At 46.0% G+C, this 24,747-nt stretch overlaps 1 protein-coding gene across 1 annotated transcript in view; it reads left to right on the forward strand.

Annotated features, from left to right (window-relative positions):
* Positions 1-23,454, forward strand: part of LOC119174518 (uncharacterized) — a 171,179-nt gene extending 147,725 nt beyond the window's left edge. Inside the window, exons 12-15 of the mRNA XM_075895504.1 lie at positions 7,672-7,826; positions 8,816-8,963; positions 10,751-10,840; positions 15,085-23,454. Coding sequence (XP_075751619.1) covers positions 7,672-7,826; positions 8,816-8,963; positions 10,751-10,840; positions 15,085-15,111 — 420 coding nt within the window. The 3' untranslated portion in view covers positions 15,112-23,454. The remainder of the gene's footprint in view (positions 1-7,671; positions 7,827-8,815; positions 8,964-10,750; positions 10,841-15,084) is intronic.
* The last annotated feature ends 1,293 nt before the right edge of the window (positions 23,455-24,747 follow it).

Here is a 24,747-nt window from a genome sequence, read left to right on the forward strand (position 1 = left end):
GGGGCGTTGCGGGCGTAGTGGGTGCCATCGGAGTTTTAGTATAGCGTTTACACTCCCCGCAAACCCAAATACACGATCGCAGCTGCACCATAGCCTCCACACTAGCGCTTTGCAGGCCTTGCTGGCCGGACGGGCCGCACGCTATTTCGGATTTCCTGCGGGCGGCCCGCAAGCGCGAACAGCGGCTCGCGTTGCGACGCATGCGAAGTTGCAGCGACTGCACCGCTGTTCCAAACCTTATTCTAAAACTCCCCACTTATCTGGTCGATCGCGTATCCGAAGCAAGCCGTAAAGTGTCCCCACCTAAATTGTTTGTATCTCACACCGTGGTTTTGGTTGAAGCAGCCGATTGCTTGGTCAGTGATTCGTAACGAACATATAAACGGCACCGTACCTTTTCGTGATCTTGCTGTTCTTTGCTTAAAGTATGAAATGAAAACATAATTTTTACTTTGCAATATTTATTATTGTTTACGTTATGAATTAAATCATCTGGATACACGGCAGAAACTCTTCGGCATAACTGTATGCAGCGCGGAGGCTTTCAGTATTACTAGGCTAGATAAGCCAGTGCATGGTTTTATTAGCTTTAAGAGTGGTTGTATGGTGTTCGCGATATTATCGTTTCTCGTATGATATTATCGTATGGTCGCGATATTATCGTTTCTGTTCGGGCCAGTGTCGTTAAAGAGGTCCACGGGACGGCTTTCAGCTCTCCCATAGTAGAGTACTCAGTACTCTAAATCGTTAACCACTTTTTCTAAACACACCTGGTCGCGTGCCATCACGTGGTCTTAGGTGGTTTAAATGCACTGCGGAGAAGCCAAGACTACGCAGAGGACGCCAATGCTTCCCAGTGTTATGAGCGCGCTGGCGCTCTTCGCACAGACACCGAGTGCGTCTGTCAAGGACACTCGGAGCGTCTTTCACAGATACTGGGCGCGTCCCATGGTGGCGCTGGTCGCGTCTCAATGGCGGTGCTGCCCCCTTCTCCTTCAGCGTCTGTGAAAGGCCGGCTCGTACATTCATAGAAAATAAAAAGAAAGTGAAAAAATAAAGAAACGCTACTACTCCGAAGCGCGAGCGCTGCTCCTACGCGGGGGTGAGTGGCTTTCCCGCAAGACTTTTGAACCCAAATGGTGTACATTGGCGCAACTAGGCTACCTAAATGCAGCATATACAGTAACTCTACTTCTTCTCTACTTGTAACACCCTTTAGTGTCGTACCATGTGCATTTTTCAGCGTATAGTACAAGTACTGCCCTCTATGGCCGGTTCAAGAATTAAGGAGGGGTGGTTACCCACAATGGGGACTCATGAGCCATGCCATGAGGAGCTTCGCTCTTAAAGGAGCCCTCAAACATGTTGCTATAGCATTCATTGCTTCACCCTTTTGGCGAAACTGTGACTTTTTTCTGAACACATCGTTGAACATTTTTACAAGCATACAAAAAGTATTCATGACAGGAGCCGGTCAGGTGTGACAGTCATTGTGCATCTCTTTACGAAGTATTGTCAGTGTATAAGGAAAAACGAATTGAACAAGAGAGGGTAAGGGGAGCTCCCTCCCTCACCGAGAACCACTCCTAGTTTAAAGATGAGTATTTTTTCCTCACCTCCACTACCCTTCCTGCATATGCTATATCCTCTATGCTGCTTATTTTTTCATAAGTGATGTAGACAATGTCGGCACGAAGCCTTGAGTTTATAAGGTTTTCGCACTTTTGGGCTGCACTCTTGTACCTCCACTAGCTGTCAATGCGAGACAAGACAGAGCGGGCATGCGAGGTCATGACAAAGCATTGTATAAGACAATCCACAATATACATCTGTCGTATATGGAGCAATCTGGAGCTCATTTCTTTATGACGTCACATGAACAGACCGCTGGCGTTAGATATTAAGAGGAAAAGACGGAAAACATCAGAAGAGAATGACGCGGTCATTTGTATGTGTGTGTGTGTGTGTGTGTGTGTGTGTGTGTGTGTGTGTGTTTTCAGACGTTGTTTAGGGGCCTTTCAAGGAGTGATATTCACACGGTCTCGCTTCACTTTTGTGCTTTCTGTTGTGTTTTGGGTTTTCAGTTTCGGATTGACATGTGAGGATGCCTGGGGGCGCCGCTCTGGCATCATTCCAAGGCGACTGTAAAATAAAGACAGTGTGCGTTGGGTAACCGTGGAGTGCGGTTGTTGTGCTTTCTTTCGGCGCTTGGCGCCAACCTGCGTGTGCGGGCTGGTCGGGTCCCCTCCGGCCGCGTACGTCTCCGTCGGCCGTCTTCTTCTTCTTCTGCTTCGTCGGGACCAGCCAGCCCCCAACACAGCAATGGCGACGAGGATGGGATCCGAACCCACGCGGGCAAAGCCCAATGGATTAGCAATCCATTGGGCTTTGCCCGCGTGGGTTCGGATCCCATCCTCGTCGCCATTGGCCGCGTACGTCTCCGTCGGCCGTCTTCTTCTTCTTCTGCTTCGTCGGGACCAGCCAGCCCCCAATACAGCAATGGCGACGAGGACTTGTAAGAACCCATTTCGTTCTCCGTGTTCGTCTTTTTCTTGCTTCTAATGGACCTACCCGGCTAACCCTAGACGCTCTTTGTTCCCAGCAAGGTGGCTACTGCGTGCTGCGTCGCTTCATTCCTTCTTCATTCAACTACGCCGCCTCTGCCTTCGTCTTCAAACAGTATACAGGCGTAATTTTCTTCTCGTCTGCACCTCTCCATTCTTGCTTGAAATGGCGTCTCCTATTCCACTTCCCCTATTTCTTCATTTGCCCGGAGACCCGCCACTTTGTGGGCGGACTGGAAATTGGTGTTTCAGGCCTACGCAGACGCGGTCGGGGAGGACGCCAGCAAGCCCGAGCGTCGCAAGGCCCTGCTGCTCAATGCGTTGGGGCCTGCCGGGTTAAAGCTCTTCTATACTTTGGAAGCCACCAACGCGTCGCCGACGCCAGCGTCGGGCGATGCCTTCAAGAATGCTGTTGCTCTTTTCGATGAGCATTTTAAAGATGTTTCGTGCGATTATCTCGCACGCGTGAAATTCCAAGAAAGGCGACAATTGCCTGGTGAGCCAGTCGCCGAGTTCATTACTTCTCTTCGAACGCTCGCCGCGTCGTGCGGATTCGGCGCGCTCGAGGACGATATGATCCGCCATCAGCTTTTCACCGGGGTAACCTCGCAAAACGTCCGCTGCCGCATGCTTCAAAAGGGCTCCTCGATTTCATTATCCGAAGCCCTCTCGATTGCGCGAGAGGACGAGCTTATTCGCTCCCAGTTGGAGCAATTCGCTCCGCAGTCAGTGCAGCAACTTTCTGCTGCCGGGGGCCAAGGCGGCGGCTCTTCGTTTCACGGGACGCATCAACATGGCGGCCCTTCATCTTCGTCTCGGCGTGGCGGCCAACATGGCGGCCCCTCTGCGTCACGGCGGCGAGGAAGCCGACAATATGGCGACCCCATTCCGCCAAATTCTAGTTTTCAGGAACAGCACCGAGCTCTTAATTCGCGTTCGCAATTTTCTTCTCCAAGCGCAATCGCGCATTGCTTTCGTTGTGGATCGGCTCGGCATTTAGCCAATTTTGCGCAGTGTCCCGCGAGAAACCGCACTTGTCTTGCGTGCGGAAAAATCGGACATTTTCAGTCCGTATGCAATTCCCGTCCAGCAAATCTTCCGGAACCAGTTTCTTCGTCCGCTCCTTTGAGCACTGCACAAACCAATACGGTCACTGTTTTAAATGTGGATGGCCTCCACACTACGTCCGAGCTCAATATCGTAGTTTCAGTGGGCCATGTGCCCTTGTCATTTCTCGTGGACACTGGTGCATCAGTCTCTTTAATCAGTGCCGCTGACTTTCACAGTCATTTTTCCAACATTCGGCTTTTGCCTTCACACGTCGTTCTACAAACATATTCCAAGGGAACGATTGATAATTTAGGTCAATTTACAGCTCAGGTCTCCTATTGCAGTCGCACTGCTTCCATTACTTTTTATGTAACAGCCAATGGCAGCTCACTTTTGGGACGTGATGCCATCAGGGCTTTGTCCATCAACATCGACGGTGCGTCTATGACGTGTGCTCAAGTCGACGTCCAAGATGATCTTTCGGCCAACGCGCCTTCTGAATTCCACCACCTGTTCACCCGTTAACTGGGTTGTGTGCGCGGTTTTGTGCATAAGGTGATGCGTCCACCAGGTGTGTGCCCTGTGCGTGCCAAGCTGCGCCACATTCCTCTTCTTCTCCGTGAGCAAGTCTCTGCGGAACTGTCTCGCCTTCAAGCCAGCGGAATCATTGAGCCTGTCTCTGCTTCCGACTGGGTTTCTCCACTGGTCGTCGTCAAGAAAAAAGATGGATCCCTTCGACTATGCGTCGACTTACGAGAACCGAACAAGGCAATCGTCGTAGACGGTTTTCCACTTCCTCACATTGAAGAACTGCTTCATCAGCTCTCCGGAGCGGTATGTTTCTCCAAGCTGGACCTCGCGTCCGCTTATCACCAAGTTGAACTTTCTGAGTGCAGTAGAGACTTGACCACATTTGTATCGCACGAAGGCTTGTTTCGGTTTCGCCGCGTGTGTTTCGGGCTTGCATCTGCCCCTGCAGTGTTTCAGAAAATGATGTCAATTATTCTTAAGGGTTGTAATGGCGCCCTTTGTTACTTGGATGATATTTTGGTGTGGGGACGTACTCGCGAAGAGCACGATACTAACTTGCATACTGTTCTCAACCGCATCAGTGAATGTGGTATGAAACTTAATAACAAGTGCATTTTTTCTGTGAGTGAGTTACAATTTCTAGGACATAATGTCAGTTCCCGCGGCGTGAAACCGGTTGAATCTAAAGTTCAGGCCATTGTCAATGCCCCACGGCCTACTGATGTTAAAACCTTGCAATCTTTTTTAGGTCTTGTTGGTTATTATGCCAAGTTTGTTCCTCACTATGCTGATGTTGTTGAACCACTGCGTACTCTACTTCGTCAAGCACAGCCTTTTAACTGGTCAGCTGAAGCTGAGCAGAGCTTCATTCAAGTTAAGTCAATACTGGCCTCAAAGCCAGCTGTTAGTATTTTCAATGAGAAGCTTCCCATCGTCATCACGACGGATGCGTCCGATGTTGGACTGGGAGCAGTGTTTCAACAACTCAGAGATGATCAGCTGATCACTATTGCTTTTGCATCTCGTACATTGACCCCTGCTGAACGCAGATATTCAGTAGGAGAGCGTGAAGCTCTCGCTTGTCTTTTTGCCTGTGAGAAATGGCATGTTTACTTGTGGGGCCGGCACTTCACATTACGTACAGATCACCAAGCACTAGTTGCTCTTCTTTCTGCAGGATCCGAAGGCCGCCGCCCCATTCGCATTTCCCGTTGGTGTGCCAAACTCATGTATTTTAATTTCAGTGTTCAATATTGTAAGGGTTCTAATAACGTGGTTGCTGATGCACTGTCGCGCCTTCCTCTTCAGATACCGGTTACTGAAGAGCGGGATGAGGAAGTTGTTTCATTAGTTACTTCCTGCATTACTAAAGCTGAGCTTCAGGCAGCTACAGCTGCAGATTCCACTTTGTCTCAAGTTCTCAAATATTTACGTGAAGGATGGCCTTCCAAAGGTGCTCTTGCTTCTGAATTCTTGCCTTACTTCGCAGTCCGACAGGAACTGTCTTGTGTCGAGGACTTGCTTTTCCGCGATGAACGCTTCATTCCCCCTGCTTCTTTCCGTAACAAGCTAATACAGCTTGCCCATGAGACCCATCCAGGCATTGTCCGCACCAAACAGAATCTCCGAGACAGGTACTGATGGCCAGCCTTAGACAAGCAGGTCGAGCATGCAGTTTACAACTGCCATATATGTCAGGCAGCTGACAAGTCTGCCAAACCTGCATTTTCTCCGTTGCACCCAGTCCAGTGGCCTGATCGGCCTTGGCAGAAACTCGGCATGGACATCATCGGTCCTTTGCATAATGTTCCGCAAAATGCCCGGTTCATTGTTTCTCTCATCGACTACCATTCCAAATGGCCAGAAATTTGTTTCACACATACGGTTACTTCTGAGGTCATGATTGAATTTCTGCCTTCAATCTTCAGCCGGGAAGGGTTTCTTGATGCCATAGTTATGGACAATGGTCCACAGTTTCAATCCCAACAGTTCGAGGCTTTTCTTTCACAACGAGGAATTCAGCACTTGAGGTCATCAGTTTTCTATCCCCAATCAAATGGTCAAATCAAGCGCTTTAATCGCGTTCTGAAGGAACATATCCAGATCGCCCAATTAGAGCACCGTCCCCTCAAGCAAGTCTTGACTGAATGTTTAGCTTCGTACAGGTTCACACCACAAGGCACCACTGGAGTGTCTCCTGCTCAACTTCTCCACGGTAGGCAACCGCGAGTTGCTCTCGACATAGTCTCTTTGCCTCGTAACATAGCAGTGTCTTCTCCTGATCAAATCCGTACCAGGGTTTTTTCTCGTCAACAAGCAATGAAAAAGTATGTCGACACCCGTCGAGGTGCAAAGCAGTCCAAAGTTCGCACTGGCGATCTAGTCAAGGTTCGTGTGCCAGGCAAGCGCCCCAAGTATCGGGGTCCTTACAGAGTCTTGGGCCAGGTTAGCCCCACTTCTTTTCGCTTAAGTGATGGTAACATCTGGAATGCTTCGCGCTTTGTAATTTTTCATACGGATTTGCCTTCAACACCTAAAAGTCTTCCTCATCACGTTCCATCCACGCCTTTCAACTACGCATCAGACTGTTACATGTGGCCTCCATGTACAGGCATTTCTTCTTCAAGGGGGGAGGAGTTACCAGTCGGTGTCGCTGGTTCAAGTACACCAAGTCATACGGTTCACTTCGAACCTTCAAATACGGCTGATACCGTTGAACCGGACTCCGGTCCGCAAAATTCTTCCGAAGCTCATGCTACGAGCTCTGATGAGACCGCAAATTTTAACGCTCATTCAGAGCCTTCACAATCTTCCACTGCTCTTGATGTGTCACATCAGAGCAGAAGTGACCAAGGTGCAGAGACACCCGATTCTACACCCAAAAGGGCTCGCCCTAAGCGGAAGCGGCAGAAGCCGCGTCGGTTCGAAGACTACGTGACGTAGAACTCTTGTTCCGAACAGTTGTGTACATTTTTTTGTTTGTCAGTGCATTTTCAGGACTTGTAGTGTGTGAGTTCGGTGTGCCGTGTCCTGAATTTTCATATGTTCTAATGTACATACCTTGTAAAATATGTTGGTATCGAGCATGTATAAATATAAACAGTGTATAGGTGTGCTTTTTTCGAGGAGGGGATGATTGTTGTGTTTTGGGTTTTCAGTTTCGGATTGACATGTGAGGATGCCAGGGGGCGCCGCTCTGGCATCATTCCAAGGCGACTGTAAAATAAAGGCAGTGTGCGTTGGGTAACCGTGGAGTGCGGTTGTTGTGCTTTCTTTCGGCGCTTGGCGCCAACCTGCGTGTTCGGGCTGGTCGGGTCCCCGCCAGCCGGTATGTCTCCGTCGGCCGTCTTCTTCTTCTTCTGCTTCGTCGGGACCAGCCAGCCCCCAATGCAGCACTTTCCCTTGAAGCTTTTCACTCTAAATGTAGTGGAATTATTGAAGAGCTTTACACAAATGTCTAGTTTCGCCCCAAATCTTTCTTTGTGTGTTGGTTATTGTGCAATTCGTTTCATGGTCATTATTATAGGTAGCCGACTTGGAGGCCCAGCTCTGTCGTGCAAGGAGCAGCGAGTGCGTCCGCTGCGGCAGTTGCCCCGACCTCAGGTTTCAGATGAAGGACGTCGGCTGGAAGGCTATGTGGGCGGAGAGGAAGCGACATCTGGACGAGCTATATGACATGAAGTGAGCATTGTCATAAACAAGGCGGTTATGCGGCTACAACCACGAGAGGGGGTAGAGTTCGTGAAATGCGAAACACTTTAATCCGTCTATTTGTATCGTGGATTAAGCTATGAAGGAAAGCTATACAGATTTTAAAACCGTAGTTGTTCAAGCTCAGAGCTGTTCAAGCTGGTGTCGTGCATAAAAAACTTGGCGTGCCTGCGCCACAGAAAGTGGGCATGAGCTCCGAGAATGGCGTTGCCATGCATAGTATTGAATGGCAAGGGTGCGGGAAAAGAACGTACTTGCCATACTGTGTTATTATGCTATAGGGTGTATTACCAACTCGCCCAAAGAACTACTCTTTATTTGAGCCAGCAGAGGGCAGTGCTAATACGAATCAATCAGCAACCTGCAACTTACAGGCAGTGAACACAGTTAATCATTTCTGAGGATCTGCTGTGTACATGAAAGGTGGAGTGTTTTTATGAAAGGGAAATACTGTAATATAGAAATGTCTAGCACGAAGTTGCAATGATTTGCTCGGAACGGATCTGTCATAATCGCGTATTCCTTTGCTTGGAGCTGTCGATTAATTCTACCTCGCGCTGCTCTTTGACAGTCTGCTGTTTAGCTCAAATGGTACAGCGTACAATGTAACATTCACTTCGCATGCGGACACCTGAATCGTCCTTATTTAGTAGAAAGTTGTTGGTATAATCACTATCGTAGTACAATGTCCATTCCAAGTGTATCGAAAAAGCGTAATACTACTACCAATGCTATAACCATGTAATGAAAACACACGTTATAACCGTGAAAATGCATTACTTCAACTGTTGTTACGTTAATCTTACCTTTTGTGTTTCCTCATAATTTTACTTTAGAGTGCTCTTAGACGAATCCGTAAGGAATCTTGCTAGTTTTGAAAACGGCATGGTTCATGGCAGTGGAGATAACTTCTAACCGTGCATGTGGTTGGTACTAATCCGGCATAATGTGATTTGTAGGTTGGAGGCGCTGTCGGCAGCCATCAGCGAAAAGGATGCGCATCTGGCAATACTGGAAGAGCAGCCTGCCCAGGACGAGAACACCAGGCGTCAGGCGGAGAGCTTGAGGGCCGAAAAGGAGCGGCTCGTCCAAAGGATCAAAATAGAGGTGCAGTACACCGACGTCACAATACGTCCACCGTAGCACTAATGCATAACACGTGTGGCACGCGTGTTCCACATCGCTCCACAAGCCAGACACGTGCCTTACATGTCGCACATTGCTTATGTCGTACATCGTACATGTGTTGCACACATCACGTGCATGAAACACGAATCTTTCGTTTTGCTGTAATAATTAGAATGTATCCCATTAAAGCCTGGTGTGCTCAGCTGTGCATGACAAGGCTCTACATCAAACTGGGTGATGATGATTAAAACAATATTGCTTAAAGGGGGCTGTACATTAAAACACCTGCACCTGGAACTTTGCTTTAAGAGGGAGCATGATGTGCAATTTCTTGTTTGTTTTTGCTCGTGTGTGCGAAATGAGGCATACTGGCAGACAACTTCGCTTGGCAATAAAGGGAAAGCTACGTGGGTGGGGCTTCTTCGCATGTAGTACTCCTGCGCGAAGTAGTTAGCTTCCGCGCATGTCTCAGCACTGTGGAAAAGGATGGTTACATAACCAGCATTTCATACTGACGCAAACACCACTTAGCGTTTGAGGTGCTTGAAAAAAAAAAAATCCCGAATTTCACGTTCGCGCGAGAACACAGTGAAAACATATAAAGCGAGAGAGTGAAACTTTGTTTAGTGTGGATAGGGCGATTTTAGAGCTTCTATGGTTGGGGCCCTATGCCCAGGGCTCCACTGACCCTCGCTGCCTGCAGGACTTGATCCAGAAGTGCATAAAGCAGCATTAATACAAATATATGTCCGGTGTGTGCTGAGTTCTGCCCTAGAAAGGTTATGTACAAAATAATGGAGTGGTTTTTTTTTATTTCACATATATAATAATGACGTTGCTATGAAACTACACCAATTGACAGTAAGATGGGTGCAATTTGGCGCTGTAGCCTTCACTTCATTGCCAAAGAAAGTTCGCAGGTGTAGAATTCGGCCTACTCGCTCTCAGTGACTTCTTCCGCAATACTCACGGTTTTATTTTGGATGTATTTTTGTGAGTGCAAGAGCGCACGCGTCAAAATATGCTAGTCACAAGGCGGTGCCTGGATCAAATAGTTGGTGTTCCTGCAGAGTTGCTTTACGTAGGTAACATTCTGCAAACATAGCAAGGAAGCTATAATGAAGGTGACCGATTGTCTCGGGTAGAATTCATTGACACATGTAGTGGTAACATGGAAACTTCTAATGCAATCACGGGACACCTTCATGCTGAATACTATAAGTTATTTACGCTACGTGGGAAAAAATATGTTCACTCTTAGTTTACTAAGTAACGAAATAAGAGAAAGGAAGCCATGAACTGTTAGGGCAATAACATTATTCTTGAGAAGGCAATTAAAAAAAAGCTTGCACTAGTTTCATTTGATATTGTGCACACCAAAGGGTAGACTAAGTTGTCGTATGTAGTATAGCACTAAATTCGTTATTAAGCAGGCATCTTTATTTAAAAATGAACTTGTGGATGATTGCCGGATACTGCTGATTGCTGCTAACTATTATGAAGCGTACTCAAACTATACTGCTGCACTTTATTATTGTAGCACGTAGGAGATGTACAAAATTTTCACATTGAGTACATCCAAGCAGTTTAAACAATAATTGCCATCTAACTACTTGTGTGGAAAAGTCAATTACAAGTCGCTTATTTGCTTGATTCCTTTATTTCACAATTGTCTGATAATTTGACGTTGTATCCAAGATGAACGGTTCATTTTCTGATACTTTGTCAAGTCCGCGGGTCAAGCTGTCGGTTTTCGCTTTCTGCAGAACGACAGCCGCGTAAGGATGATCGCTGAAGCAGACGACGCCCTCCAACGGGTCAACGGCACCGGAGACAGCGAAACGGTGAATGAGCAGGTACGCTTATTGCTCCGTCAACTTTGGCACGCAAAACGACGATGCACTTCTCCACATTCAGCAAATCGACCCTCGCATGAAATTTGTTGTAAAGAATATTGTTGGGCTAATTATTTAATGAATTTTGAATACATGTTTAAACTGCACTATGAAGACAACATGTTAGAAACATACAGAACGCTGCACTTCACGTGTGTGTGAGTCCCGCGTTTCTAACGTGTTGTCTTCTCGGCGCAGCTTAAAAACATGTCTTCAAAAAGATAACACCCTCAGCTACGGTTCACTAAAAAGAGAACCTGATTGATGTCAATCGAAGGGAATGGTAAACTGTATTTCTAAGCCTTGTCTTTTGCAAGGCTACAGACTTCCTACTGTAAGCAGGAATGCCATAATTTTAACAGTGTAGCTGTCAAACCGACCTTTAGTCCGTACATAGTGAACAGAAACTATCATCATCATCATCTTTTCCTTCATCTCGTGCTTCGCTCCCAAAACATGAGCGCCGCTTTCATTTCATCTCATTTATTCATACTCTCAGACCTTTTTCGAGGGCTATTGCAGGAGTGGAGAGAAATTATATTTACACATAAATGTGCATGAGAGAAACACACACACACAAAAAATGACAGCATATCTACAGGCTCAATGATGGAGAGTGGGGCGAAGCTGGGTCCGCACGTCGCTGCCACTTCTGTCTCCCGTCATCGTACTGCAGGGTCCTCGCGGTGGCGCCGCGCAGCTTCGGGGCGTGCTTCTGCCTCGCGCGCCCTAATGTCGCGGTCTTTTCTTCGAGTGCGAGCCACCGCCACCCTGCGCACTATAGAGCACTTCCTACCGTACTATAGAGCGCCCCTTTGTACTATAGAGCGCCCCCTAGCGTACAGCGCCACAGTAGAACACGCGACCGTGGTCGCGCGATCGTCTTTCTATTTTTCCGTACGTGTGACGTAAATCCTTGGAAGGATGGATGGATAGATAAATGTGGCTGTATCCTTTAGATCGGGCGGCGGCTAACGCCACCTAGCCATAATACTTAGTGAACTAACCATTAGATTTATCTTTTTTTCCCTTTAAATAGTGAGGTTGAGGATTCGTACTTTGCAGTGAAGGGTTTAATTTTCACTCGTGCCTTGACTTTAGCCACCAATCAGATAACCTCCTTCTAGTTAATTCTACCCGCTTAAAGTCTATTTTGCCCTCCCTGTCCCTAAACCCCAGTGCTTTTAAAAACTCTGCGCCATCATCCTGAACTATAGCGTGAAACCCTTTACAGAACATTATCAAGTGTTCGGCAGTTTCTTCTTCCTCTCCACACGCACTGCATACTGTGTCTACCCCTTCGTATTTGGCCCGATATGTCTTGGTTCGCAGTACTCCCGTCCTGGCCTCAAACAGTAGAGAACTACACCGAGTATTATCATAGATCCTTTCCTTGGCAATTTCCTGCTTAAAAGTTAGATAGATCTCTAGTGCGCACTCCTTAATCATGCCAATTCTCCACATGTCAGTCTCCGTTTCCTTCACTTTCTTCTTAACCGATAGTTCTTTTTGGTTTGGCCACCTGCTGTTTTCTAAGTATTTACCAGTCAATTCTGGTTCGCTTCCTTCATTTTGTATCGACATTCTTCATGTACAAGTAGCTGAAAACCTTCCTAGCCCAACGCTCCTCCCCCATTTCTCTCAATCGCTTCTCAAATTTCATCTTGCTGCTAGCTTCCCTGCCCTCAAATGATGTCCATCCCATATCACCTTGCACTCCCCGATTTGGTGTATTCCCGTGAGCTCCTAAAGCAAGCCTACCTATTCCACTTTGCTTAATTTCTAATCTTGCTTGAACTTCTGATCTCCTGCACAAGACCGCATTGCCGAACGTCAGCCCAGGAACCATGACCCCTTTCCATATTCCTCTCACAGCATCATACCTATTGTAATTCCACAGTGCCCTATTTTTCATCACTGCTGCATTCCTGTTACCTTTAGTCATCACGTATATTTCGTGTTCCCTTAAGTACTCGGTCCCATTGCTTATTAATACGCCCAGATATTTGTATTTATCTGTTATCTCTAGCGTGACTTCCTGTATTCTAAGCTCACTACCTTCATTATCATTAAAAATCATGACTGCTGATTTATCCTTACTGAATCTAAAATCTAACCTATCTCCCTCATTACCGCAGATGTCCATCAATCTACAAATCTTCCTTGTTGTCGGCCATTAGCCCTATATCATCTGCGTACATTAATGCTGGTAGTGCCTGATCAATGAGTTTTCCTTGTTTGACTAAAGAGAGGTTGAATCCAAGTCCACTTCCCTCTAATTTGGCCTCTAATCCTTGTAGGTACATCATGAATAACAAGGGTGACAGTGGACAGCCCTGCCTAAGTCCCGTTTCACCTCTGTGGGCTTAAATATCTGTTTTTCCCACTTTATAACTACCTTGTTACTCTTATAGATTTCCTTTAAAAGATTAGTGACTCCATCTTCCACAACCACTGTGTCTAGTATTCCCCACAAGTCCTCTTGAACTACGCTATCGTACGCTCCCTTGATATTCAAAAATGCTAGCCACAGGGGCTTGAGTTCCTTTTCTGCTATTTCGATGCATTGCGTCAGTGAGAACAGATTGTCTTCCAACCTCCTGTGTTTCCGAAACCCATTCTGCAGTTCCCCCAGCACCCCCTCATCCTCTATCCATGCCTGCAGTCTTTCCTTTATAATCTGCATCACCAGCCTGTAGACCACTGATGTCACTGTTATAGGACGGTAGTTGTTTATGTCATCTTTGTCCCCCTTTCCTTTATAAAGCATGCTCATCCTGCTAATTTTCCATCCATCAGGGACTTCACCATCGATTATAGTTCTGCTCACTGCCTCTCTCAAAGTCTGTTTCGACTTCGGACCCAATGTCTTTATCAGCATAATTGGAATGCCATCCGGGCCTGTTGATGTACTACTTGGAACCCTCTTCTCAGCCCTTTCCCACTCTCGTTGTGAAAATGGAGCCAATGTGCCACTTGATCCATCCCTGTCTATTGTGGTGCATAATGCACTTCTTTGTTTAAATTTTTCTGTCACCCTTGTTCTTATATATTCAATAGCTTCGTAACCTTCTAGCCTAGCACCTAGAGCTGTAGTTATAAACCTCTGCTCTAGATTTGTTTCATTTCTTAGGGAGTTTAGATGGTTCCAAAATTTCGCAGCTGCCTTTCTGTCCTTTTTATGTACTTCTGCCAGCCACTGAGCACCCTTTCTTTTAATCTTTTCATTGATCAGGAGGGATGCTTCCCTTCTAGAGCTTAGAAAGATTTCCCATTTTCTTTCAACATCATCTCTCGGTTTACCCCATTGCTTCACCCCTTCTTTTCTACAAGTGATGCCCCCTAGTGTCTTATAATTTGCCTTTTCCTTCTTTTCTACAAGTAATTCCTTTTAGTGTCGTACCATTTGCAATTTTCAGCGTATGGCCCTGCGGCGGTGGTGTAGTGCCTAAGGTACTCGGCTGCTGACCCGCAAGTCAAGGGATCGAATCCCGGCTGCGGCGGCTTCATTCCCAATGGAGGCGGAAATGTTGTAGGCTGGTGTGCTCAGATTTCGGTGCACCTTAAAGAACCACAGGTGGCCGAAATTTCCGGAGTCCACCACTACGGCGTCTGTCATAATCATATGGCCGTTTTGGGACGTTAAACCCCACATATCAATCAAAATCAATTTTAAGTGTATGGTACAAGCACCGCCCTCTCAAGATTCTTTTCATCATGTATTCATCATATACAAGTACCGCCATCCAGCGGAAATTCTAAGGACCGTTCTCTCTCTCGGGTATGTGCAAACAATGACGGGAGACAGGTGGTTACAAACGATGATGCGATACGAACGGGTGACGCCGAAAGAAGCTTCGCCCCTAAAAACGTTTGATGCCTGCGTCATAGGAATTAGTAAAACATGAAAGTAATGAGACGTGTCCGTACTGAAGTTGTTTGTTTACTGTACATTGATATAAGAGAGTTCACGTTATGAGCCATTGCACGGCGACAAGGCACAAAAGGAACGAAAGAAACACCGCTGCAGGCGCAAGTTGGGTGTCCTTGTCTGATCCGAGCACTTTGATACAAGGTATTTGTCTGAAACTTGATACAAGGTATTTGTCTGACACAAGAGGAACTGCACCAATGAAACAAGCATACTCGTAAAAGTGGAGCCACAGCGTCTCTTTTAGCTAAGGCTGTATCCTCCACTTTTGCAGAATGACATGGCAAACAACCCGACGTGATTCTTGCAGACATCGCGCCAAAGTGGCTGCCTTTTATTCCTGACGGCGAATAAGGCTGGAGTCAACGAGAACCAAACAACTATACTGCTAGCTGCCACAATCCTCTATATAATGCTTTCGCCTATTCCACGTGACAACAGCCTCTATTTTGTTTTATCACTCATGTTTGATTTTTTTCGGTGCCATATTTACCTATTGTTTGTTTTGTGCTGTAGCACTGTGATGAACGTACTATTGATTTTATTTTGCTAAAACGCTCGTTCATTTTTGTCACAGTGCCAAAAAGAGGACGGAAAATCGTGACGATTGTGAACTCGCTCACGCCGTGATAACCCAGCATTTTTAGTTATTATCCTTTTTACTTTTAAAACTTGTTTTTATGAAGAGACACTTTCCGAATGTTCATTGTTTTACCAGTGAAAGAAATGCCCATTCGCGATTTCATTCTGCCTCATAAATCCACTGCGCTGTTTTTTTACTGGGAATCAAAATGTCTACGATTCTTATTTTCACTTCTCAGGTTACTGTAAGTCCGCTTCCATTTTTCTTCATGTCCAATGGAGAGTTGTATGTAAAATACGCTTCAGTACTTCATTTTCTGCTTGATGTCTTGCTCATACGCCTTTCTCTAGTTTAACGCAAGCTGACGAACTGTCCGTTTCTTGTATACGAGGAAAAAAGTTGGCGCTTTTATTGTCTGTACATATTGTGTGTTTTTACGATGACGTGTGCTTTCCTCTGCGCCTGTTTATTGAGACGCATTCTTCATATACACATTGCTGTATGTTGTGCGTATTTTCGAAACAAGCCTTCGGTGTGTCATTTCCCCCCACTTTTTTTGCTTGTGCTGTGTGTTTATACGCGAGAAAGCAATCTTTCTTTCAGTTTTGTCTCGTCGAAAAAGTTGAGGGCACCATGTGTCCTTCTTAACCAGAAAAATTCCCAAGGGTTAGGGCAGGCGGACAGCCGTGTTAAAGCGGTCAGCTAATAACTGACCGCATTAACCGGAAAGCAACTTCATTTCGCGAAGCATTTGAGTTCGCTACGATCGGGATTCACCCGCGAACGGCTACTTGCGACTTGCAACGACTCGGTTATGATTTGGTTTTCGCCTTTTACATCGTGCGGTGGCCGATCGTACATAAAGTGTAAGTTGTTGAGAAATATTCGATTTTGAACCTAGGGTAGGATGATGAGGTCACCGGTCAGTGATGAATGGACATTGGAAATGGAAACCCTTTGGGGCAGCGGATCGGAATGGCATTGATACATTCGGGTGCTTTAGACTAGATTGAGATGTAAACATGTCCTGCGGAACTAAAGAGAAGAAAAATAGAGAGTCGAAAGTGTTCAGAAAGGCAACTTGGATTTACTGTGGGCGTTCATTAATGCATGCGACGAAGCAACGGTGCAAATGCTGCACGAAAGGTTTGGGCAGGAGTCGCTCTATCCCGTGCGTCTCACAGATTCGGCACGTCGCTCCTCTATGTTCTTAAATGTTTCCCGCCTCCGCACGATTGCTTCGCCACGACAAAAAACACCTACAGTAGCTAACACTTGCACCTTTCTGCATTTTATTCACGTTTTGCCAGAAACAAGGGAAGAAAACGCGTCACGTCCTACCGATCAGCAAGGACACCCATTTAATTCATTATTTCCGGCTGAGTCACAATCATAGGAGCTGGCGTTCCACTAGTGACTCAGAAGGTTTTCAGTGCAGAAGGAAGATTAAACTAGGGCACATATCACTAGAATCGAGACAAGGTTGTACTGTTATCACACGTAGCTGTAAACACATAGTATTCTTGGCATAAGAACACGAATGAGCTTAAGCGTGTAGAGCACTTAACTGACAGGTTGTGTGTGGCTTAATAAGCACAGTGCATGCTACGGCTATTCTTTAGTCTAATAAAAATGCATCTCTGTGTGCTCGGTTGATCGAACAGAACCAGAAGGGGTGTCTTGAGTTACACTTTTATCTGTTAGCACCATAATCGCTGTCATTCATGAGGAGCACGCGTTAGGGGAAAAGGATGGCAATGCTGATTTCTTTAATCTTCCGATATTCAAATCATTTTTCCCGGAGCATTCAGCTCGGTTAGGCCCTGGAGAACCACGAAAGACTGACTTCAGGGAATATTTCCCACTAATTACCTGGCTAATACTCTAAGTGGCATCACTGAGGTGGCAGCCTATCAGGTGCAGTCCTTAGTTTACCTAGCGAAAATAGGAGGAACGCGGGCAATACTTCGTCGTCATCAACACGGTTGTTGAATAACAATAGTAGACGTGTTCATCGGCAGAATCAATTAATTAGTTTTACGCACCAGGAAATTTGCTTCGCCGCATTCAGGCAGTGACACTACTTATTATCATAACCCCTTTCGTCATTAAGGGTTCATCCCAACAAAGGTGTCAGGCGGAATCCGGATCAGAAAGTGGGGCAAAAGATAATACTGGAGAGCTAAGCAATTTAAGTTTGGTCTCCCTGAAGTACTCGGTGCTTATTAACTTGATGGACCTTGCCGCGCCCTTTATATACAGTGCTGACAGTGACTTGTTTAACGCCCAGAGTGCAGATATTACAGAGTGCAGATTTTTAACAGAACGCAATCAGATCTCGAAGTTCCCCGTATCAGCCGGACAAGATAGACAGCTCCAGGGAAAGGGAACGGCTTTCATAGTTCTTGGCAGAAGACCTCCTTTGGCAGGTCCGACGACCCGTAGCCTCTTCAGGCAGCATGGTGCAGCTAGCTATGCAAAATCCTCGACGGCGCCTACGTCCCTGCCCACGCACCGCGTGGTCTTCAGACATTCTATAGACACTCTATAGACGCGCAAGTTGAACCCGACGCCCGGAAAGCTGTGACCACGTGTATAGCTGACGCGACCATGATCACTGTCACCATAGACACTTGGTTTAAGACTGAGTTGGCAACAACATCGGTTCGGCAACTGGAGGAGCTCCTGTGGTGATGTCGTAATTAAACTGACGTTGTTGTTGCGGCGAGCTTGTCGGCAGGTTTCGCAATAACGCGTCTCTGCGTGCATGCACAAGGATGACCGAGATTCAGCACGACAGAAGTTGGAGTCAGTTGGTAAGGCTACATTGTAAGGCGTGCAAGATCAGCTTCATTGTCTTCTTATAATCTCTTGCGTCCGGGCTCACACGCGTTACCAGCTTTTATGACGACAAGTGAGAATTTACACATGTTCTAATCACAGTCTATGAACTTTTGCAGCCATTACGAAAGACTGGCTGCAGGACTACCGGAACAAAAAATGAAACCTGCCTGTCTGTCGCAGGAATCGTGTCGAGCAGGAAGTATATGCCCAGTTACGCATACACCTTGCAGCTTTCCATGCGTCCAAGATATAGGCGGCCGGAATGAGTTCCTCAAGCGTAGTTCTGGTATGATACAGAGACGGGGTTCTCCCTCTTGGAGGGGGACTAAACCATACGAAGCGGCCCTTTTTTGTTCCGCTAATCTGCAGTGCCTCTAACTTTCTTTCTTATCTCTCAGACCATTCAAATCATTCCCTCGCTTCTTGCGCTTCTTTCACTTCCTTATCAGGCGTGTGCAGGGCAGTCACATGTGGAACACATTGGTCAGTGATCACTACTCCCCCACTATTTAACTTATGTTTTTATTTCTTTAAAAAATTTCTTAGTGTCGTGCACATGCTCCAGACAGTCGGTTTCACAGTTCTTGGTGTTTACAGTTTTTTTTTTTAGTACCACGTTGGCTTGCAGCCCTCTCTTGCCAAGATGTGTGGTGTGATCCGGTAATATAGATAAGCACGTCTTGAGATGATGGAGAAAAAAAGACAACACTGTTGTTACATTGTTCATTCTCTATTGTTTGTTGTCTTTTACACACTGTTACGCGCGTACTGCCATCATTATTTACACCTCTGTCCCCCCAGTGTCTGTAAAATCCTCAACTATAAGACTGTGTAACCTCAAAACGGGAAATGAAATGAAACTCAGCCTCTCTCCTCGTTGCTGTGGTGTGTACTCTATAATTACTTAGGTATATAAATATATATATAATTATGTATATGTATACATAATGGATATATGTACATGTTGATGTGTGCGCATGTGTGTGCGTGTTTATGTTTATGCGTTTGCCTTCGCGAGATATATACTATAAATATGTGTGTAAATACACCTTATAATAATATCCCCGTGGATTGCTGAACCATACGGACGGGCCAGTGAACGAGAAGGAATCAGCGCGGACGCTTGGGTTCCAAGCGTGCTCCATGACTCGTCTCTCTAAACGTTATAGTGTGTTAAGGGTTACGCCGGAAGCGATCTTGAGCACTTTTAAAACTATTCGATTCACGAGAATGCAGTGAGGACAAAAGAGTAAGGAAGCTTGTGGAAGCCCTGCGTGTCCCTGTTGATGATTCTGGGTCCCCATTGGTGACTGCAGCCCTTTTGGTGGCTGCATGTCACCATTGGTGAGTGAGCCTCTTCATTGGTGACTGTGCCTACTCTCTGGTGAATGGGCTTGGAGTCGGCCTTAATAGCTGTATCGTGTTTGTCATCATTCAGCCCGTAAATGTATATATACCGAGACATGACGTGTGCTGCTTTTCAAACGTTATTCATTTGAAGTAAATATTCCTGGCGTTTCTTACGATGCTTTCTTGAATGTCTTCTTGCGTACCTGATGGCCTTATATTTAATTTGCACGAGAAAAAAAAAACGTCCTGTTCGCTTAGCTGTCCGACAGAGAATACGTCTGGATACGTTTCTGTGAGTCGGATATGAGCACAGGTACTGCTTAATAAACAAGGAAAGTAAAAGCGACTCGGGAATTTGAAATGTTGATTGACATGGTTTCTGGGGCAGGGTGACTGAAAGGCTATACAGCTCGCTGCAGAGGTTGTCAACGTACATACCTTTGTTACAAGATGCTTTCTCGTGGTTTCTTGTGTGCTCAAGACGCGCAGAGGTGTCGCAACACTGCCAACGCATTTAGGCAAGGAAACAAACTAACAGACGTGCTTTATCGCAGTCTTCTTTGTAAACGCGTCTGTAAACTTGGACGAGGATGACCCCACCGTGGGTTTGGGTGAGAGCGACGAAAGGCTGCCACTATATAAAGATATGCTGAGATGACGCCATTCGTTTGCGTGTGTATGCTGCGAGTGATCGTATAGGCTGGCTGAGTGGTACTCAGTGTGTATACATTAAACGAGAAGTGTCTTCTACAGGGCTCTGCTTCGATGTACGTGTATACACTGGTCAAAGCAAAGCACCGGTGTGTTAAGCGAAAGGAGAGCTTTGGTCACTGCTAGCACGAAGCTGATTTGCGTGTCGTCAGGCATAGTTTAATGACGTCACCATCTTTAAGAGGCAAGTGTGCGGGTCTTGGTGACGTAACTTCGTGGACCGCATTTCAAGGTCAGTGCTGCACAGCAGCCGAAACCGTAGCACCCCGGAACTCACTGCGACGGTTAATAGAGGGTTTCAACCTGGCGGACTCACACCAACCTAAACTACCCGTGGTGGGAGCCATGCGGGTGACACCTCACGGCACTGCGGTTAACCTTCGCCGTTCTTGTCTATGTTGATGAGTTTCACGCTGGCGAAAAAAAAAAAACTTAATGGAGTCAATCTCTTCAGCGAAAGTGGAACGTCACTTAAGTCAAGCAGAATGTTATTTTACATGATGTCATCGTTATATCCATTGATGTCACTGCAACGTGCATTCCGGAAGGTGTAGGTTAATAGACACTTTTCAGCAGCACGAAATCTTATCATATCGAAGAAGCGATGGCACGCATTGTAATAGTGAAGCACGCACAACTAGGCATTTTTAATGCATCATAAAAGCGCATGTTGCCGTGGCAGAGCAAAAGAAATGAACTCGGAGAAATCAAATGCAACGGTAGGAAACACGCACAAACTTCACTTGGATCCATTAAAAGTCTACCCCTTTCTTAACATACCTTCGCGACCAGTTGAGCATTTTTATTGGAACGTTTTGTATTCCTATCGCCGCTTCCTAGTGTTTTGTATCACTTGTTATTACAGATGTATGCTCGTGATTATTGTTAGTCTAAATCTTATAGTTATCACGCATTGGTGCTTCACTAAGCCTGTCCACATGAAGGGTGGTCGCCTCAGAAACGTCGTCTAAACGGCATGGACACATTCATCTCGAATTCGCTTGCTCTTTTATTTTTTCACTCTTAGTGATGCACATATTGCAATGTACCACGTGGTAGAACTGTAAAAGAAGTCTGGTCACAGTGTAACGTCGTAGAACTGCAAGGCAACTATCAACTTCTGTTAATATGTTGTCTGCAGACTCTTCACAGCGGTGCCATCTCAAAACATTCTGTAGAAGTGCTCCTTACTCAGCAGGGATGTGTCTCCTTACATTTTTTTTTATTTTATCGAAACGAACATATTGTTCTTAAGTGACCTTCTGAAGATAATGCAATATGTAGATTGGTTTTGCGGTGTCTCCTTCTCTCACGCACACACACAAAACGGCAGGTTAGTGATAGTGCTTAGGGCTCCAAAGTTTTGGTGTTGGCACCTCAGGGTTTAATTGGGTACTTCGAGTTGTAATAATGAAATCATTGAGGAAAGGTGTAAATCACGTACTTGTAACTTGTACACGTTTCCAAAAGGCATTAGGTTGTAACTTGCCCCAACTTTTTTTTTTCAGTGTAAGTGATCCTAAACAATCTTCTCAGAAGACTGGACAGAATGGCTTTCAGAAACTGTCAAAGATTTATTTGCTCCTGTGGTCTAACACGGTTTTGCACGCAAGAATCGAACCTGTGGTGATGCATATTACAAAGAAGAGCCAACTGAAGGAATGGAAAGTTTAGTTTTGACCTACAATTACGAGGTAGTAAACAGAGCGTGGGTTATCATTGAGTGCGGACGCCTTATTGGATGTAATCAATGTGCTCGCGCAAGGCCAGTGCATTTACATGGAGTACAATGACCGTGAGTTAACGGGTTGACCGTAGTACAACCATTTAACTCATGGCGATGTGAGGTATAGTACAATGCTTCAGCTTCGAAGATGACTTTCAAGGGAAATGAAACCTACCAATCACATTGGTGATTGGAAGAAGTGACCAGGCACTTAATATAGCGACCACTACCTTTCCTTGAAAGCAACACGACTTCGAACACATTTTGCAAAGCCACACCTAGGTGCCCATCTCTTGCAGAGACTTGTGTTCTTTTTATTTCACCCAATGTGTGCTGCTGTATGCTTGTGTTCGTTGGGATGACAGCAGGCTAAGTTTAAGGATGCTTCGGTAGGAAGGTCACAATCTATCTAGACTACCTCTTCGTTGAACTCATTGCTAACTCATTCAAACGATTTGTTGTGGCATGTTTCGCGCTGTGGTTGTAAAATTACACGTAAGAAGCATGAGCATAAGCAGCACGGATATGATGTCCGCAATTTGTATTATTTTGTTTTCTTTCTTGTACTTTCCATTATTTTTACGTGAAACGCATTCACACGAGACTCTTTCTATGAACTGTTTTACACATTCATAGTTGCATAGGTTGCCGCACCTTCAAGTGAACAAAGCTTAGTGTTAAATTTGGAATACATGCTAGCGTACCGATGTGTCCCGATCGCTCTGGTCTAATATTTCTTGTACATATGGCCACAGGTCTGTCTTGAAGTGAAGTGTAGGAACGCTTCACTTGCTTCCGAATGGACAGCATTTAGAGCGTTCTTTCTTGTTGTCATGACTTTCTATTTTGTGGGAGGGTGTCATGGTCTAGAGTACCGGAAATTGTGAGCCTCGGGTCGCCGATGAACGTGTTGTGATGCGTGAAAACAATGAAAAGAGTTTGAAGGGAGAAAAAGGAAAGAGCAAATAGATAGCGAACTAACGATCTCTACGCAGTGTGAGTCTTCGAGCACATACAGGTGTCGTTACACAGAATGGGTGTGCCGACAGCAATACACTTTTTTTCCCAACTCCTTCGTGTTATAGCACACCATGGGATAGCACTCCCGTGCTGCGGTTATTGGACATCGCTTCCACGACCGCACATTTCATGTTCGCTTGATGTGTACGCGTGTATATGCTTCTCCGCAGCAGATGCGGCGAGATTCGCGTGTTTTTTTTTGTTTGTTTTTTTTATGTGTGTGATTGACGCCTGACGCTGAATGTCTGTCTAACCTCTCGATCTCCTCTTCACTCGCTATCGCTTTCTATTTCACTCTCCAAACGCTCTGTCGCGTGCTGACTGTTCCGAGGAGAGTGGGTATGCTATGTCTGAGAGTGAAAAAAAAAAAAAACAGGGCATTAAAAGCAAATCGTTTCATTGCCATCACAGTTTTGCGTTTTATTTTGTACTAAACAGTGCGGCTGCTTAAGCCAGCCATGATTTATGCTGCCTACGGGTGTGCTCTTGTGGTCTACACGAAATCTATCGTCACCACAGACGCGTATGGGCCACTGAAGTTGGTTAAAATCCACTGTTCACCACTGGTACGCTAGAAATGAAGCAGACAACTGCGATCATAAAGAGGTATGCGGGACAAAATTTGACATGTCCCACTATTCGCCACAGGTCCATTAAAAATGGGGAAGGCAACAGCCCAACAAAAGGCTGTGAAGCAACGGTGGCGAGGTGAAGATCACCAGTACGTACAACAATAGAATACTACGAAAGCCCCGCCGTGGTAGTCTATATATAGTGGCTAAGGTACTCGGCTGCTGACGCGCAGGTCGCGGGATCAAATCCCGGCTGTGGCGGCTGCATTTACGATGGAGGCGGAATTGTTGTAGGCCCGTGTGCTCAGATTTGGGTGCACCTTACAGAACGCCAGGGGGTCGAAGTTTCCGGAGCCCTCCACTGCGGCGTCTCTCATAATCATATGGTAGTTTTGGGACGTTAAACGCCACATATCAATCATAAATCAGAACACTACGAATGGGAAAGACAACAGCTCCTGCGAGAGGACCCCGAAGCGATGGAAGACCTGCGCCGGGGACGACGTGCCCGTAGATGTATGGGAGGTGCGAACGCTTGGTTTTAGCGCCAGATTCTTTCTGTAGGCTTTGGAGATATTTGTCGTGTGTGTGACTGTCTGTGGTTTAACTCGAACCTCCGTGTGCTGAGAGTCGGCGGAGAGAAAAACCTAGCATCACCCAGCGAAAGTTTAGCTATGACCTTGAAGCCACCTTGAATCAACCTGCATCACTTAGCTAGCTATACACTACCTAGAAGCAACCATAATAGTCTTGGGAATTGTCCAATTTTGTCGTTTCAAACCTTGCTTGGCGAAGTGCAAAATTGGCCCTATTTTCTTTTCAGCAAAGCCGTTTTAATCAATATACATGTGCTGCCGCCGTCTTCGTAATGGTGGTGGTGGTGGTGGTGGTGGTGGTGGTGGTAGTAGTAGTGGTAGTAGTAGTAGTAGTAGTAGTAGTAGTAGTAGTAGTGGTAGTAGTAGTGGTAGTAGTCATAGTAGTAGTAGTAGTAGTAGTAGTAGTAGTAGTAGTAGTAGTAGTAGTAGTAGTAGTAGTAGTAGTAGTAGTAGTAGTAGGCGTCACATAGATCTCGTGACCAGAGGGGAGAAGTGAATAAAGAAACACTAAAGAAGTATTCTACTGGTCTCTTTA

The sequence above is a fragment of the Rhipicephalus microplus genome, chromosome 5 (assembly GCF_043290135.1).
Source record: "Rhipicephalus microplus isolate Deutch F79 chromosome 5, USDA_Rmic, whole genome shotgun sequence".
Taxonomy (NCBI): Eukaryota; Metazoa; Arthropoda; class Arachnida; order Ixodida; family Ixodidae; genus Rhipicephalus; species Rhipicephalus microplus.